At 38.0% G+C, this 18,602-nt stretch overlaps 1 protein-coding gene across 1 annotated transcript; it reads left to right on the top strand.

Moving 5' to 3' along the window:
* Positions 1-66: 66 nt before the first annotated feature.
* Positions 67-12,099, top strand: CFAP96 (cilia and flagella associated protein 96). The gene is made up of 8 exons (XM_063310409.1): positions 67-484; positions 1,233-1,389; positions 2,521-2,743; positions 6,354-6,491; positions 6,585-6,660; positions 7,459-7,638; positions 9,611-9,783; positions 11,216-12,099. Exons 2-8 carry the CDS (start codon positions 1,290-1,292, stop codon positions 11,262-11,264), a joined length of 939 nt encoding a protein of 312 aa, XP_063166479.1. The 5' UTR covers positions 67-484; positions 1,233-1,289; the 3' UTR covers positions 11,265-12,099.
* The last annotated feature ends 6,503 nt before the right edge of the window (positions 12,100-18,602 follow it).

Below are 18,602 nucleotides of genomic sequence, written 5' to 3'. Positions count from 1 at the left end.
ATCGGAGGGGCGGAGCGAGGAGCGCCGGCTGAGGCGCGCCTCGAAACCACGGCAACAGTGTATCAACAAAGAGTTTTCGAGGGCGGGAGGAGCTAAGCGCGGCTAGCGTGAAGAGCTGGAGAGAGAGAAGCGAAGGAGGTGGTCTTTGCTGCTGAGCCAACCTAGCCTGCCTTGTGTGTGGGAGGGAGAGAGAAGGAGGGACAAAAGCGAAGGGGTGAGTTATTTGTCGGAGACCCGGAGGAAAGCGAGAGATAAGCGGAGCCTTTTGCAAGCTGGTGCCCTCAAGACCTGGCTGCAGACCGCCCCATCTCCAGCCAGCTGGAGTCTGCCCATTGGTGACTGGGAACCAGAAAGCTAAAGGAAAGCAAGGGCATTCCGAAATGCCTAATTCCCTCCCCGTATCCCGTGCCAAGCCCTCGCTTCCAGGCGATCTCCGTGCTTAGCGGGCACCTCATGCGCTTGATTCAACAGACAGAGGGATCCCGTAGGTGAATTAGTGTACTAATTTCGTAAAACTGCAGTGCTTTGGGGCAAGGTACGGTAAACTTGTGCAAAAAAAAAAAAGGTGTGGCACAGCTCGTGTATTGCTACAGTTTGCACGGGATGGGGTCCAAGTGGATTTCAGGCGCCCTTGCTATTCAAAAAACAGCTAATAATTCAGTATACGTTTTCACTTCTTGTTTTGATGTAGGTTTTTGTTTTTTTTTAACTGCTTGACACATGACTGGAAGGCCGGGGCTTGGTCTTTATTTAGACTCCTGTCCGGATCCGAACTTGGCCAATTTCACAGGAAATGCTTAGGTTTTCAAGGCCAGCCACAGTTGTAGATTAGAATATTGCATTGTGCTCTGAACTGGTTTGAAAAAGCACTTTTTCAGGAAAACATACGATGAGTTGTAAAATCGATGTACAATTAAACTAGACAGGGAACCACACTTGAACTTAGCCAAAAGGCTGAGAAGCAGTAGGGATACCTAGAGCTTTGTCCTTTTGCCAGATGCATGTTCGTTCTGCCATTTTATTTTTTTGTTTTGAGTCTTGGAACTTGAATATGAGGACAAGGTAGAAAAGTAAAATACCTGGGACTTCATATTTAATGAGATTTTTGATATTGGGTATTGAGTTTGGCTTTCTTAAACCAGTTTTTTAGGAACGTTGGACTCTCAATCATTGTTTTGAAGTCAGTAATTTAAAGACTGAAGCATGTAAATGTGTATCCTTTTTCTTTTTAGGGAGCATAAGACATCTGAACATTTTCAAGAGTAGAAAGTTATCCTACAGAAGTAAACATGCCTTCTGAAATGGGAAAAACAGACATGGAGAGGCTTGGCCTCTTCAGTGAAATGGAATATATTAGTATTGGCGATAAATATGTCTCTCCATTTAACCGTAAGTACATTTTTTCTGTTGTATTCAGCAGTACAGGAGGATGGATTGACCTCGCTCCACTGCAAGAAGGGTCTTCCCTGCATTGAACAAATCCAACATGTGGGATGGAACACTGAGCAGAGCTAAGATGGGGTGGTTGAGGTAGATTGATTTAGCTTCACAAAATACAAGGCAGCTACACTGGCACAATCTTTATGCCTGATACGATTACAAATGTCCTAGTTGACACCTAGTTGAATTGTTTAATTTGATTAATTCAGGGTGCCACTGTAATTCTCTGCTCTTGCTGTTTCCCTCCAGAAAACTGGCATTTAGTCCATTTTGTTCTAAACGGCTCTTATTCTTTGCCATTTCTACTATTTATCTCTAGTTGCTTTAATTTTACACATTGCTCCCCTCTGTGTTTAGGATCCTTCTATAGATTTGGGGAAATGTGCTATCAGTACTTTATTATCAATACTTTATTATCTGGATGGGTATCTTTTCTTGCTTTTCTTTTTGGATAATTTCTTTAGGAGTAGATGTTAAAGGGTTTTGATTGGGTGTTTCAGGTAGAACAACACATTCTCTGGTAAGTGTTATTTACAGGTTTTATGCTGTCCTAATGGGAGAAACTATGTTTTGTTTTTGCTTGGTTGTTTCTTTTGAATGTTCTCTGTAGGATGGTTAGCCATATTTTAGGCAGTGAGATTCTCAAACTCTTGGGAATGCAGCATTCTCTCCTTCCTTCTATGGTAGCACTAGATTTTCTGATCTATAACATCTACTTTTGGGGACAGATTTTTAAAATCTTTAAGGAAAAAGGCCAGGTTTGAACGGGCACTTTTTTGTTCAAACCTCAACATAAATCTTTTTAATGGTCATATGATGATTTGTACAGTATCGAAAGCTGGTTCTTAAAGCAAGTCTTGAAAACAATTCATATGTTTTCATATTCAGATTCAAAACAGCTTGTATGCAAAATGTAAAGCAAAGTAAGTACAATCTTCCTTAAGTCAAACTCAACTTCTGATGACTTTATACTGTAGACATTTCCATGCAGTTTCTTAGCTGCTTTCCACATGGCAGAATTTAAAACAAAGGGTGCTGCAATAACTGAATCAATACTGAAATTGTTTCCTTATTTTAAAGGCCCTTTTAATGAAGCTGCAAGCAAGAATAAACAAATGTTATCAGCTGGTAACAAAGAGAGAGGAGCCACCCAAGCAGGATATTTTGATCTTCAGTTTTCAAGAATTTTTGAAGGTGAAAGTTATTCAAATCCCGTTCAGTTAAGGAGAAGATACCGATTGGCTGAGTCAAAGAAAAACCTGGGAAGCAGACCCTTTCTTCCCACTAATGGAGATAAATTTTCGTAAGTTGTGGAAAAGGTATTACTGTAATATAAACATTATATGGCTTTTGTCTACTTATATTGATTTTTTCAGTTAAAAACATATTTTTTGTAATACATTTTATTAAGTTTAAGAAAAAAGTAAAAACTACAAGAAAACAACAAACTACAAAAAAGGGGGAAAAACCCACAAAAGACAAAAAGAATTTTTTTTCAATTTTACAAAAAGATGTGGCTTCCAACTTTAAACAGCAAGGATATACAGCAATTTCAACTATCAATCTCTTACTCTATATTAAACCCAAAACACCACATTATTTCTATAAATCAATCCACTTTAACACTTAATAAAAATCACCGAGTTACTCTTCCCCCTTATATTAAAATAAAAAGAGAACATTTCAGATAAACCTTAACCCCCTTTCTCCCATCCAGTTTCTGCTATTATACTTAATACTACAACAATTTTGATGATGATAACCTGAACGTTTTAACCCTAATACAATTTTAATAACTTTAATCTTAATAAACCCATAAAAACCAATTCAAGACATTAAATCCAAATCTTTAAAGGCAAATAACATCAGTCAAATCCTTAAAGCAAACCAGATAAAAAATTTTCAACCCTTATCCCACTTCATAATAAAACAAAGCAATTACATATCTCCACAGTATGCTTGGAACTTACCTTTCATAAAAATCAGCCAGTCCAACTGTCCTCCTAGCCCCCAGAGAGTCCAGATTCTTTTCCTGGCATTCCACCAGGAGATCAATTGCTTGCAGGTCACTCTCCCCCTTGGTTTTCTCCCAGTCCTTTGTGTAATTCTCCTCCAGCATCTCGCTAATAATTCCACTCTCAGTCTTGGAAAAGTCATTTCTGTCACTCTTAAATTCTTCAATTTCATCCACCACATCCCCAACCTGAAGACACTTTTTAGATCTTACAATGTCCTGGATGTCTTGCATAAAAGCACAGTAAAAATCAGAGGAAATCTGCTTGAAATCCTGGTGAAGTTCAGAAAAGATCTGTCTAAAATCCTCCATGCCTCACACAGTAAATTCCTCTAGAAGCTTAATCAGCGAAAAGCAAAAGTCGGCAGCTTGTTTACATGCAGTAGGAGTGAGAGAGCAGACAGTTCTCAAGGGAAAGTGAACAGGAAACTGATCAGCCGATTCAATGTGTAGAAAAATATTGATACCTTCAAATTTAACACAGAAGTACTAACAGGAAAATAATTGTTTAGTCTCAATCTTAATTTCCTTTAGAAGGAAAACAGATTCCAAAACTTCATTTTTTTTTAAATTAAGAAGTGATGCCAGAAATTACATTAGGCACCAAGAGAACCAGCTTCTCCTCACTGTAGAAAGCCTCTCTTGGGATACATATACTTAACAAAAAATGCAAATTGGTGGTTAAGAAGTGGGGTGGCTGGACTAAGTGTCCCTTTAAAGCTACAGCACGGCTCAGAAAATGGTGAAATCCCGCGCCTCCCAGCTAATCTTACCAGGTGAATGCGAAGCTCAGTTTGCAATCTTCTGGCTACAGTCAGCCTTTCAGAGGACAGATGGGGTGATTCCTGGAAATTCTCCTTGATCCAGAGAACATTTTTCGGCTTCAGGAAGACCTGAGCCCTGAAAATTCACCATGCTGTCAGTTTTGCCTGCCGAACCAGTGGGCGCAACCATTCAGTCCGCCATTCCCACCAGAAGCCCCAGTTAAAAACATATTTTAAGGATGTCTTTGATATCTAAATTGCCACAAAAGATGGCAGGAGTGTTCATTTCCTGATAAACAAATACCTATCACTAGATTTTACATAAAATGTCTGCTCCCATGATTTTAATAACTGACCTTCTTTTCCTCCAGATTCCCCCTAGTGCCACAAATACCTTTCTTCCTCTCAGATGGTTTAGTTTTATTTCTGCCAGTTTTCTTAAACATCCCAGAAGTACTGTAATTTCTAGGAAATACTTGGAATATGAAAGGTGGGAGTGATGGGCACATCTTGAAGGATGTAGGGAAAACCTATGGAGATGTTTCTCTGATTCTGTACAACCATGTGTTATAGTTTAACTCCCATATTCTACAATGGGCCATGGTGGCTGGGGAATGATGGGAAGAAGTCTGGCATATGCAAAGGATAACAGATGGGGGAAGACTCCTCCACTTTTGCATAACAAAAGTATCACCAGGAGAGAAAGGATTACCTATAATATATTGGACCTGAGTACCTGCTCTGAAGGGTCGCGGTGGCGCTGCAGGTTAAACCGCTGAGCTGCTGAGCTTGCCGATCAGAAGGTCGGCAGTTCAAATCTGCGTGACGGGGTGAGCTCCCGTTGCTAGTCCCAGCTCCTGCCAACCTAGCAGTTCGAAAACATGCCAATGTGAGTAGATTAATAGGTACTGCTTCGGCGGGCAGGTAATGGCATTCCGTGTAGTCATGCCGCCCACATGACCACAGAAGTGTCTACGGACAAACGCTGGCTGTTCGGCTTTGAAACGGAGATGAGCACCGCCCCCTAGAGTCGGACACGACTGGACTTAATGTCAAGGGAAACCTTTACCTTTACCTACTACCTGCTCTGAAATGAAATCTTCTGAAATCAAGAAAAGAAAATCAAACTGCAAAGTACAACACAATAAGCAGCCTAAAATAGGTTGGATTTGTACCATGCTAAGTGGCTTCCTTCATTTTCCTTTAGTGTGATATACCAGCCACTGTGGTTTGCATACCATGGTTTATGGTTTAGTTTGCCTATGAGGGACATGCTTTTTTTATAATGGCTCCCAAGGGCTGCAGGGATGTGTGCAGTCAAAACTATAGAATAACTGATGGCTTATTTCTGCAAGTATTTTGCATATTTTTGCAAATAAAGTAATTTGGTATGTCTATCATATTTTGGCTGCGCAATTTGAGAGGGTCTGAAAGGCCTCAAAAAGGAATCTGGGAGAACTCCATGTAAATGGCTTGCTTCTGGCCTAGTATTATGAGTGAATCCAGGTATAGAAATGCAGAATTACATTAGAATGTTTACCTAACCAGGGATGGGCAATTTTTCTCTGGTTTGGGAATCGCCTGGTTGTTTTTTCTACATAAAGGTAATCAAAGACGGCATAAAATGTGACAGTGGCATAGTGGCATCATCAGAGAGAGCAGGACTCATTTCTCCATCATTTTTTTATTGTTGTTGAAGTCTGGGGTTGATTTTAGCCAAAGGAAGAATATTAAACCTAATAAAGACTTAGTGCACCTATTTTCCCCTCTTTCTTTGAAAAAAAAAAATGCTGCAGAGTTTTTGGTGTTCCTGAAGCTGCAAGAATGAACCTAGGGGCTGAGTGTGGTCTGAGGATTGTCTGCCCAATGTAACCTAAATACTTTAAAGCAGAGTCCAATATGCATATGTATCCATTCAAAAGTAAGTCTACTGATGTCATTTGGCCTTAATTCCAATTAAGTGTAAATATCATTGCACCTTTAATGTATTTTTTTAAACAAAGGGCAGTCACTCTGAGTAGAAGAGATACACTGGAGTTGTAACTTGTTTACCTGAAGCAATCCAATAGCTTATGTTACAATAAATTTCACTTCAAATAGGGAATGCTAATCTCTGTATTCTTTCTGTATCTCAGATGTGGTATAGGAACATACTATGGAACAATTGGTGGCCCATGTTCCTACTTCAGTGCTCAGTTAAAAGATAAAATTCCGTATGTACCACCGGGGAAAAACCTGTATACCAATCCAGGGAAGAAAGGAACTGGCTATGGGTAAAACATTCTAGAATTATAATATCAAATATATATTTTTTAAAAAGAGATTGTTGAATGTCGCTGTTACCACTGTTTTATTTCTGTATCTAGGTATCCAAATCTCACCATAGGTAAACCATACATGCATTCAGTTGAATTATATGACATAGGAAGAATAAATTTTAAGGTAAAATTCAATTGAACTTCTATTTTTTTATTTTATTTTACTTTGATTGATAACATATCCTATCCTTTCTAATTGGACCTTATTTTATATCATCTCATAAAATTATATATCACTAACCTTTCTTCAATAAATAAAATATTTTGCATATTGTTTCAATATATGTGAGAACTGTATATTCTGTTTCATTAATTTGTTATTTTCTCAACCTCAATATGGTAAGTGGTTGGATGGTGGGTCTTTGCACCTCTCACTGTTAAGACTGACTCTGTTAGCCAAAAAATTATGGTTACTGTCCCGAAAGTGGTGTGGACTGCATTTGAGTCATACATGGATTTAAACTTGTATCCTTATTGTGAAACCCTGTTATGGAAGGCCACTTTAAGTGGTGAAGGAAGGGAAATAGGGAAATCCATGCTGTTTTTTACTACCTCAGTGAAGAACATTTTCTTCTTGTACATATTTGCTTTGATGTTGTGATGACTGAGGTCCTGCCTTCTCCATATTTGCTTTCATCGGGCTTGCCACAAATCGTTAATCTTCATATAGTTAGAAAGATAGATAGATAGATAGATAGATAGATATCTCCCTAATGCTAATTAATACTAATTTCCTACCACTTATTGCACTTATAACTTCAGAAATGCAATCCCATGTAAGTTTGCTCAGGAATAATTACAGCTGAGTATGGTTTTTACCCTGAAGTAAGTTAGCATAGAATTGCAGCATTAATCTTGTCCCTAGCTTTAGATAAGCAGTTGAAGAATCCAATGTGACATCTTCCATTTCTGATTTGCCCAGAAAACATCTGAAGAACATCGCCAGCAAATGAAAGGTGGACCGTTCAAGCTAAATCTTTATCCCCGAGAATATTTTGATATGAACCCTTACCATGATGACAAGCCGTTGTCTCCACCAAAACAACTACCCCCAAAAGTACTAGTTCAGCAACCTTTTAAACCAAGTTCTCCAGCTAAAAAGGTATGGTTTTTGACAGTCAAACTTCTCAAGAAATTTTTATTGCAGATATTTCCCTTTAGCTAAGAAAAGATGGTATGTGTAATATTTACTGCAATGTAGAGGGCTACATTTATTGGGGGGGAAAAAGTCCCAAGTAATTTTGGAAAATAGCATGTCTAAATGTTAGATTTAACCCAAATAGAGATCCAAGAGGTGACCCATCCTGGAACCCCTTCCTTCACATGGTGCAGTTAGATCTAGGAAACCATCATTAGAAACAAAATCAGCAACAAGAACCAAAGGGAAATTTCCATAGATGCTTATCTGTGATAAACCAAAACCAAACAAACACTATCATGCTTAATGTGTTCCACAGGACAGGAGCCAAGGCAGAGAAGGCCCTCTTCCTGGACCCTGCCAATTGGCAATCTTTCATGGACAGGGTCCATAGCATGTCCTCTCTGCCTGACCAGGTGGGATGGATTGATGTAATGGGGATGAGGCGGTCCCTCAGGTGACCTGGACCCATGCCATTTAGGGCTTTAAAGGTGATAACCAACACCTTGAATTGGACCCGGAAGCAAACTGGCACCCAATGCAGCTTGCGCAGCAATGGTGTTATATGCACCATCCCTGGGGTTCCTAAAACTGCTCATGCGGCCACGTTCTGAACTAGCTGTAGCTTCCGGATGCTCTTCAAGGGTAGCCCCATGTAGAGCGCATTGCAATAGTCTATTTGGGAGATGACTAGGGCATGAGTGACTGACTGGAGGGCCTCTCGATCCAGGAAGAGGCAAAACTGGTGTACAACATGAAGTTGGGCAAAGGCTCCCCTGGCCACGGCTGCCACCTGCTCTTTGAGCAGGAGTCATGAGTCCAGGAGAACCCCCAGGTTCTGCACCAGATCTGTCTGGGGCAGTGCAAACCCATCCAGAACCAAAGATGGTAAGTTCCTGGATGCTGAGGAGCCCCCAACCCACAGCCACTCCATCTTACAGATTCAGCTGAAGCCTGTTGTTCCCCATCCAGACCCCTACAGCCTCCAGGTGCTGAGAGAGGGTGGTCACAACATCACTTAAGTCATCTGGGATGGAGGTGTATAACTGGGTATCATCAGCATATTGATGATACCTCATCCCATGGTGATGGATGATCTCACCCAGCAGTTTCATGTAGATGTTAAAAATGAGCAGAGAGAGCACAGAACCCTATGGCACCCCGCAAAAGAGGGGCTGCAGCCTCGGATCTCTCACTCCCTATGAACACCGATTGGGACCAGCCCTGGAGGAAGGAGTTGAACCAGTGCAAAACCATGCCACCCACCCTCAACTCCCTGAGCCGACCCAAAAGTCACTGAGAGGTCAAAAAGAGCCAGGTTGGATGCACTGCCCCCATCCCGCTGCCACCAGAGATCATCCATAAGTGCAACCAGTGCTGTTTCTGTCCCATATCTGAGCCTGAAACCCAACTGAAAAGCGTCCAGATAATCCATTTCATCTAGGCTCCCTTGGAGCTGCAATGCCACCACTTTCTCCACCACATTCCCTAAAAAGGGGAGGTGGGAGACTGGATGAAAATTGCTAATACTGTAATTCAATTAAAATGATAAAGATTCCTTCAAGTTAAGCTTGACTCTTGGTGACTATTTGAGTATGTTCACACTGTTATCTTGGCAACAATACAGAAGTGGTTTACAGTCACCTTTTTCATGATTTTTTTTCCTAGCCTGGCCTATAGTCCTGGCATTTTGTACTGCATCACATCCAAATACTATTTAGGATTGACCCTGTTTATACTCCCTGAGACCAGCCCTTGTAACTCTGTTGTTCTGTGATTCTCTGTGAAGAGAAACTAGGTGCTGTACTTGAGATGGGCCTTCATATTACTTTGTACCCAGCTCAGTAATGTTACTAAATCCATACTTAGTGTTCTGTGTGGATAAAGAATTCTTTTCTAAGTCTGCAGTATTTAACATTTCTTCTTGTCCTTCCAGCTAGGAGGTATGAAAGCAGGCACATTTGATCCATTTCCAACCTATTCCGCAGAGCCATATGGCATTAGGTTGCCCAGGTCTGCCACAACTAATAAACAAGGAAATGTATTTCACCCTAATCCTGGTACTAAGAGCAGACCAGTAAGAAGTATTATGACCTTAAACATTGAAAAGTAAGTATTACCTAACTTCAGTATTTCATTTTTAGGAAAACTTCTGCAGTAGATATTCTCCAGCCTGGTAGCTATTCTCTTAATTTTCATATACCTTGTTCTATGAAGACTCTCTTGCCATTTACTCAGTTGGGAGGGAAATACGTTCCAGATGTGTTGAAGAGTCCTTGTTCTACTTTATATAGTTGAAGCTTGAATCCTGGCACTGGTGAATAATAGAATAATTAAGTGCTGGTTTTTTTTTAATATGGTATCCTGGTTGAGTTAGCTAATTCTAATAAAATCATTAAGAATCTACACCATGCCTGACCTATTCGGCCAAATGCACTGTAACTCAATAGTCATATAAAAAGGCCTCCTCACTTCTTTACATCTATACCACCCACCTTTGGGGACATGCAGGCGTATGCAGCACTGAAAAGGAGTAAGAAATAGTAAGCCAAAGAAATGTATGACATAAGGGGGAAAAGGAAGAGCTAAATCTAAAATTTATTAATTTACACCAATACTACTCACTATGCTGCTCTGTATCTTTCTATCCTCACAACCAATCCTTGTTTCCACCAAATCCATTTATTGCTTCATCCATTGCCTTTCATTCTCACTTCTTTGAAATGAAAAATGTGTGCCTCTAAAGGCACACAGGAAACCGGAATATTAGGTTCATGTTGATGGGTTACCTGTTTTACAGACCGGGTCTACACTTAACATTAGTCTCTTTAAAGCTGCTTTGAATCTTTCCAAGGCTTGACATTCAATAAATTTGCTTGCTAAGTAGTATGTGGTTTCTCCCTTTGTACAAACATCTGGGAGAACAGAAGTTGACCCCCCCCCTCCAAATAGCTTCTCATAGAACCTGATAAGCTGTTGGTAACTTTATGAAATGGCTGTAACATGAAGATTGCCTAACTTATTTTTTTATTCAGGCAAATGAATGAATATTCAGTCCTGTCAAATACTTTACTGGTTATTTTATAACGTACACACACACATACCCCTACCTTCTTTCCTGCTTTGCACCTTTTGTTAGCTACCAAAGAAGTGTAATTCTAAGCAGTATGATGGAATATGATGATCTTTGAGAAGCAGAGTGGGAGAAGAGGAAATCTAGATTCTGAAAAATAAACATAACCCTACTTCACAAAATATTGCTATATTGAACAACTGGCTGAAATAAATGAGAGGAAAATATTTGGGGTCAGTGGTTGGGAGCAAGTTGTTTTTAATCTGAACTTCATAGGATCTGAGTTATGAAAAAATGCTGTATTACATTTGATTTAAGAAAAAATCAAAACTTGGAGTATTACTAGATAATTCATAAGATCTAGAATAGTAGATTTCAGGCACTGTTGAGAAGGAAATTTCTACCTGGGGAAAATAGAATGTATATATCAATTAAGTCTTATGACACTTCCTTGCATTTACATTTCAGATCATTAAATGCAACTAATTACATGAATCCCTGTGTGATGTCATACTAGCTGCACAAAAGCAAGGTGAATGAATGAACCTTCTGGACTGCAGACAGTAACAGCTCAAGTAAATAAAAGTTTTGTGGCTGAGGGAAATGCATCAGATATAGCTATCTGCCTTGAGGGTTTTATAAATATAAGAACTAATTGATAATATAGTTAGTGATGATATGTATAAAATGTAAACCAGATTTGATATAAATGTTATTTAAGTTGTATATATCAGATAGTATAAGTAAACATTTTTTTGGTGTGAGTTTTTTTCTGCCTTGAAAAGAACAAATACTATTATTCATAGTTGTCCTGTGTCTTTTTTTTTTATCTGAACATAGTCATTAAATAATAGGTCTATAAAAAAGAACTTTCCTGAATTCTAAAAGCTCTAGAATGGGAACAATAAGAAGCAGGGCAACTATACACTGGGGAAAAAAAATCAAATATTCTTCAAGTATTTAAAATGAAAGCTGAAAATTCAGCTTCATAAAATCACTGAAGAACCAGACTTGCTAGCCTCCTTCCACCTGACTTACTGCTCTTAAAACTGTGCTGGGTGAAAAGTCCAAGTTCGCCTTTTGCTGCCCTCCCAATAGTGTGCTATGAAAGTCATCCAGTGAGCTATTGAATCCCACAGTTCTTGGTGCAAATGAAAATGAACGAAAGTATCAGTGACTATTAGTTATCACGTCTTACCTCCAGGATAAGAGTTATCTGTGTCCAAATACCAGTTCTGGGAAGCATCACAGGAGAGTGCTGTTCCCTTTCTTTCATACTAATGAGCATTTCTGTTGGCTTCTGATTGGTTGCTGTAGGACAGGGTTTCTCAACCATGACAACTTTAAGAGGTCCAGACTTCAACTCCCAGAATTCCCAGAATGGACTTCACAGAATTGAGTTGAAGTCCAGACTTCTTAAAGTGCTAAGGTTGAGAAACACTGCTGTAGGAAATAGGATGCTGGATTACTTAAGCGTTTCTGATCCAATGGAAGTCTTTCTATGTTAAAGCTGAAGCCTGTGTTCATCCGGAAGTAAACCCTATTGAAATCATTGCAGGTTCTTTCTGACTAGACATATATAGACTTGTGCTGAATGACCACCTATGACTCTTTCATTCTCATTCCAACCCAAAGACAATATGTAGCAGTTTTGAAGGGAATGCAATGTTTAGGCTACAACTTGAGTTTCAGCTGGACTTTCAGTGGGATTATCTCTTGAGCAGGGTGTACAGAATTGGGCTATTTATAGAATTATTGATAGATTAAAATGCTTATAATTATTTTAAAATAATATTCCTGACTGAGATGCTACTAGTGGCTTATATAATACTATATTGATACAAGAATTTTACGTGACAGGCATTAACTTAAATATAACATTTTCTCCTCTGTGAAAGAGTAATCTCTTCTAAAATAATGCATGATCTAAAAATATACCTGTCTTTTAATGATGAATCCATTGATACTTTTCACTAGTATCTATTGCTTCCAGTTTGTAATTATTTGTATATACACACATGTATGGAGTTCTCTTTCCCATTTACCACCAGAGATTAATTTCTGTTTCTATAGTTGTTTAATTTCTGATAATTAAGCCCTTTATTCTTGAACTGAACATTCAGAAATATATTTCTTCCTTAACCTCTTTACTTAGAATTTCAAACACTAAGGAGCACAGCAAAAAGTACTGCATTTCTTCCACACAGTAACAGAAAAACCCAAGTCACCAATGGCGGAGTTGGCACAGCTGACTGAAAAAGTACTGTAGTGATTCTTGACTTTGCTGTGACTTGTCTCTGTACTGAGTTCTTCTAATTTCCTTTGGATTTCAGCCATCTTTCCATACTCTAGCAAATTGGAAATGTTGGGAAAGTAGTTAAAATAAATTTTCTAAGGAAGGAGCTATCTAGATGTGATTTCTGTAGATGTTAGGATATAGAACAAGCTTTCCCCATGTGAGAACAACCCAAAGATGCCTTGAGAATTTGTTCCTAAATAGCTATCACATAGTGTGCAGTAAGTGTAGTATAATGTAACTGAATGGCTATTTAGCTCTTAGTTTATAGAAGCACTAAATGACTAGAGTTGTCCTCAAAAGACTGAAGAAGCAATCTTCACAAAATATGCTTGTGTAAAGTCCCTCTAGTAAGAATACATTGGTGATAAAAAGTGGCAGCTCTAGATATATCTTGCAGATAGCAACATTCCAGTCTCTACAAGACCTTCCAGAATTTGAAACTAATGTATATGAAAATTAATCCATGATGTAAAATCTCTTTCCCTTTCTCTGGGAAATCAAAATAAGATCATAGCCTTTTGATACCAACTTCCTACTAAAAACTAATCCTTTCATAACTATTCTTTTGTCCACTATTCTTTCAAGACAGTCTTTTGCATGTATTTTAACTTAAGGACTAGAATTCAATGGTATTTATTCTCAGAAAATGTGTAGCATTGCAAGCTGACCCAGTTTCCTGTTTAAATGTGGAGCAGTCCTGATTTGAGCATGTTGTCCCATTATTTGTAATCATAACAAAACTTAAATTTTCCCTTGAAGATATGACTGAGTACAAATCAATTTGCCTTAATTGTGATTGCCCATCAGCATTTACAGGAAAATAGTATTTATTTTTATTTGTTTAATTTTTATCCTGCCTTTATTATTTTTACAAATGCCTCAAGGCAGGGAACATACCTAATACCCCTTCCTCCTCCTATTTTCCCCACAACAACCACCTTGTGAGGTGAGTTGGGCTGAGAGAGAGTGCCTGGCCCAAGGTCACCCAGCCAGCTTTCATGCCTAAGGCGGGACTAGAACTCACAGGCTCCTGGTCTCTAGCCCGTTGCCTTAACCACCAGACCAGCCTGGCTCTATATACTTATACTTAGATTTTGGAGCAGAGGTGTTTAGTGCTGCTTTGACATGTAGCACTCTACTCCTTGTGCTACATTGTGAGATAAGGAACCTTCCCTCTATGTCTCTGAAGCCCAAAAGACTCAGACAACCATACAGGGATACAAAAAACCTCACATCTCACTTTCATGTCATGAGCGTAAGGCAGGGAATGGATGAGGACCTTGAGCTGGGCTGGGGAGATCAGGTAAACTGCACTCAGCTAAGGTAAACAAGGGAAGGGGGCCTTCTGTGCTCTTACAGTGTACTTATGAAGGTTGTGCTCGGTCCTGCACTTTATAGGGCAGAAAAAAGAGCAAGGAATGTAATGGGGGGAGACAGGAAGGTAGAGAGGAGGAAATACCCTTTTCAATTTGTTTTAGATGTATTTCAAAATCCCCATGGCACCAATTCAGTATTTTTCAAAAGTTAGTCAATGATAACCATTGTAAGTATTTTTTTTCAGATATATTAATGCTAGAATACCTTTTCATATGCAAAAAGTATCATTTTCATTTGAGATCTACAAATACATTGAAAATAGTTGCTTCCCTTCAATGAAATTCTACATGTGTCTATAAAATTGCCTGAAAATGCTGAAAATTACCAGATTAGCTCTATAGTTACATTTTGTAAATTAAAATCACATCAAAATGCTGTTATCTTAATATGTGTTATGAGTCTTGTATGCTAATTTAGGCATACTGCATTTTTTTGTTAGTAACATTTTTATGGATCAGGTTTAGCTTCTGGAATGGAAGTTTCTGTCTGTGTATATTGACATCTAGACATCTAGAATGAGAAATTTTCTATGCATGAGTAGTTGCTTGTGAATAAATTTCCATGAAATTGAGCCTCCATTCTTGAGGCTGATGCCATGCAGACTTCCTGATCCAACTGTCAGTGGATTGAAGGCAATGAAAAGATCAATATGTATCTAAGGATCTTTCATGGTCTTCTATCATTTTAAGGAAAATAAATTATTGCAAGATACATTTTCATTATGAATTTTGATTATAATAGTAAAGTCTAATACAAACTAAAAAAAGAAAAAATAGAAAGAAAGAGTAAAATGTGCATGAAAAAAGAGAAAAAAGAAAGAAGAGGAAAGTAGGAATATAATAAGAGAAAAGGAATATATAAAGAAGTGACTTCCAACCTTCATCACAAGTATAAACAAATTTAGTGACTCTTCATCCCCTCTAAGGTTAGAAACATTTATCTTTTCATCCCATATCCCATCTCTTACCTATAGAGAAATCCATAAAACATCATCTTTTCAGGCCTTGTGTCAGCAGAAAATCTATAAAGTGTTGCCAGAAGTAACATTGTATCCTGTTTTAACCTTGATCAAATAAACCAACGTTATATTCCTTCCTTTTACTTCTAACGGTCTTAATCTTTAGTTCATTCAAATATTGTCAAAGGATTTAATTTATCTTCATTTCTTCTTTATCCCATTGCACAGAATTCTTCAAGACTTTAACACTCTTTTGTAAATCCAGTAGGAAAAAATTATCCAGGTCACTCTCTTGGTTTGTCATTTGTATTTCCCTTTTAAATTTTAAAGCCTCAGCCAATTTCTTTTATAGATCCCTTGAAACATCCTTTTCTAAGTCATTCTCTTGGCCTGTCAGTTGTAAATCCACTTTTGATACCATCTCTATCTTGTCAGCTAAAATTTGCTCTACACCTGTCATTTCTTCAATAATATCTTTTGGACATTATCTATAGAAGCAGACATCATTACTGACATTGTTGATATTGTGGCTACTATTTTCTGATTCCATTCTTCAAAAGTCTCCTTCAGTATTTTCATTGCTAGAATGCTTTGCAGCATTTTGCAAGTTTGTAAATCTTTCCTCCACCTAAAAACTTTAGTCCCTTCTAGTGTCCAGTTTTTGAAATCATGAAATTACTTCTTTATTTTGTCTTGTAAAAACCAAAACAGAATTTATTTCCCATGAGAAGCTGTTTGCGCTTTGTAATTACTTCCAAAGTCTTATTCCAGAAGTTTCAATATTCCAATTTTATCTGGACTCTTAGTCCTTTTATAATTTTCTAAGATCAAAATCTTATTTAGCTTTTTGTTATTTCAGATTTCTTTAAATTCTTAAGCTTATGACTAAAAATTTATTTCATTCAGGACTGAAGGCAGACTCACCTGTTGTTTTCATACTTGTCAATCTGAAAGTCTCTAATAGCTTAGAAGTAGTTAATGAGCCATTTCCAAAAGTGATTAAAAAGTGAGGTTTGCGAACTTAGTGTCCTTTAAAAGTCTCTGCAGCAGTTGCGAGCAAGATGGCTAATCCCATCATCTCCTGGTACTCAGATCCACAGAAAACCACTGTCCTGTAGTCTCCTTGCAAGGAGCAGTCACCCAGAGCAGATGTGGGTGATCTCCTGTCCTCTCCTTATCTGGAGAGGTTCCAAGGGACTGGTCTACTCACTGGTTCCTTGGTCTTTGCCACAGTCATTGGCTCCACTTTCACAGAGCTATCTTCAGTTCACCGTACCTCTCCCGGAAGTCCGCAAGGTACATTTTCATTAAAAAAAAATAAGAAAAAAGTACAGTAGACTCTCAGTTAACTGGAACTCAAGCAATCAGCAGAAAAATCCAACTGGTGCTCTCAAGCAGCTGACAAAAAAACCCTGTATCTCTCTGCTGCCATCTAGTGGGTATTAGGGTTTAATCGTAACTCTCAAGCAACCAGCAACTACATTTATCTGGCATCTACCAATCCCCATGGGTGCCGGTTAACTGAGAGTCTACTGTAACACCCTTTTATGTTTAATACATTAAATTATTTCAATTATAAGTTTAGTAAATAAGAAAGACTATATTAGTAAATTAGAAGCAAATATGCTGTTTTTAAAAAATTGCATACTTATTACAACCCAAATTTCTAGTTACAGCTTTTGTTGATGATAATAAATGTGAAGCTGGATAAGAGACATAGCAGTTAAGCAGTAAGAGGGAGGATTTGCCTAATCATTTTTTGTGCTGGAACACAGACAAGTAACTGGTAAATCAAGGAAGTTCATTATTCAAATTCTAGATACTTTAGGCACATTACCCATTATATGTGGGAAAAAATCCAGATTCTGGATTACACTGCAAAAACACATTGTGTTCATGGAATATTGACTATATAAATGCTAGTGATAAAAGAACCAAAACAGTTGCTTTAGTGATCTGTCTGAAGTAGTGTATGTGCATTTCGTTCTATCTTTGTTACAGCTTAGCTGTGGTCTCATTTGGCCTTATATCTATAGCAATTTGCTGAATATATACATATACATATACATATGAACTCCATGTCGCATTATTTTTACTGAAAATTCTCAAGTTGTCAGCGATAGGATGTACACTTGTTTGTGACACTGAATAACTAGTGTGTAGTTTAGTTGAAGTAATTGTGATGAGAAGATAGCATTGAAGCCATTGTTTGGTTCTGGTTAAGTTTCAGTATCACTAGATTTGTATGTATTTTGGGTTTACTTCAAGGAGTCACTAGGACTTGATACAAGATAGGCTGGCCAAATTTGCTGCTATAATAATTAAAGGATCAAGTTGGATAATCTGAATGCCAAAGATGAGAATGTTCTCAAAATTTGGAAATTGTTGAAAAGGGATTTGATAGATTGGGAACAATTTATTCATATGAGTGTCTGTTTTAGAATACTTGGATCTTAACAGTTAAGTAACTCCAGTACCCTAGCAATATCCTTGCCATGTTCATGCAGAAATCTATGGTTGCTGCACATACCTTTTTTTAAATAAATAAACAGAAAATAAGGGAAAATAAGAGAAACATTTGAATATACTGATACAACATGGATACTGAAAGTTTGCAAACCAGCCCTGATCCTATTGTTTTGATTCCAAAAAACTGATCCAATTTGACAGTTGGTGCCAATTATTAAAATCAATCTGATTTGATTCAGATAGAATGATTCAAAATGAATAACTGATTCAGTTTGGATTTCTGAATCTGTCTGAAATATCCTGTTTCTGCACATGTAGCAGCATCCCAATAGTTCAAATCTTTTCAAAGGTATCCAGTTCAGTGATTTGATTTTTTTTTTTAATTCAGAAAACTGATGAGATTTCCTTTGATTGAATTGCCATTGAATCAAATTTTGGAATCCAAGTTTTATCCACCCCTTCTAGAAAATTCCTGCCTTTAACAAAAAGCCTATTGTGTTAATGCAGTAAACATTTTAGCTCTAGCAACAAGCTTGCATTCCTGTGCACATTTACTTACCATGAAACTCAGTGGGACTCACTTCTCAGTAGTCATGAAAAGATTATTTGGATATTTTCAACAGTAACGAGCATACAGGTATTCCTCGACTTATGATCACAACTGGAACCAGAACTTCTGTCACTAAGCGATGCGGTCATTAAGTGAGCCATGCCCAATTTTACAACCTTTTTTGCTGTGGTTATTAAGCGAA

This window comes from Candoia aspera, chromosome 8 (genome assembly GCF_035149785.1).
Source record: "Candoia aspera isolate rCanAsp1 chromosome 8, rCanAsp1.hap2, whole genome shotgun sequence".
In the NCBI taxonomy this organism is placed as follows: Eukaryota; Metazoa; Chordata; class Lepidosauria; order Squamata; family Boidae; genus Candoia; species Candoia aspera.
This window is presented reverse-complemented; position numbering and strand designations above follow the sequence as displayed.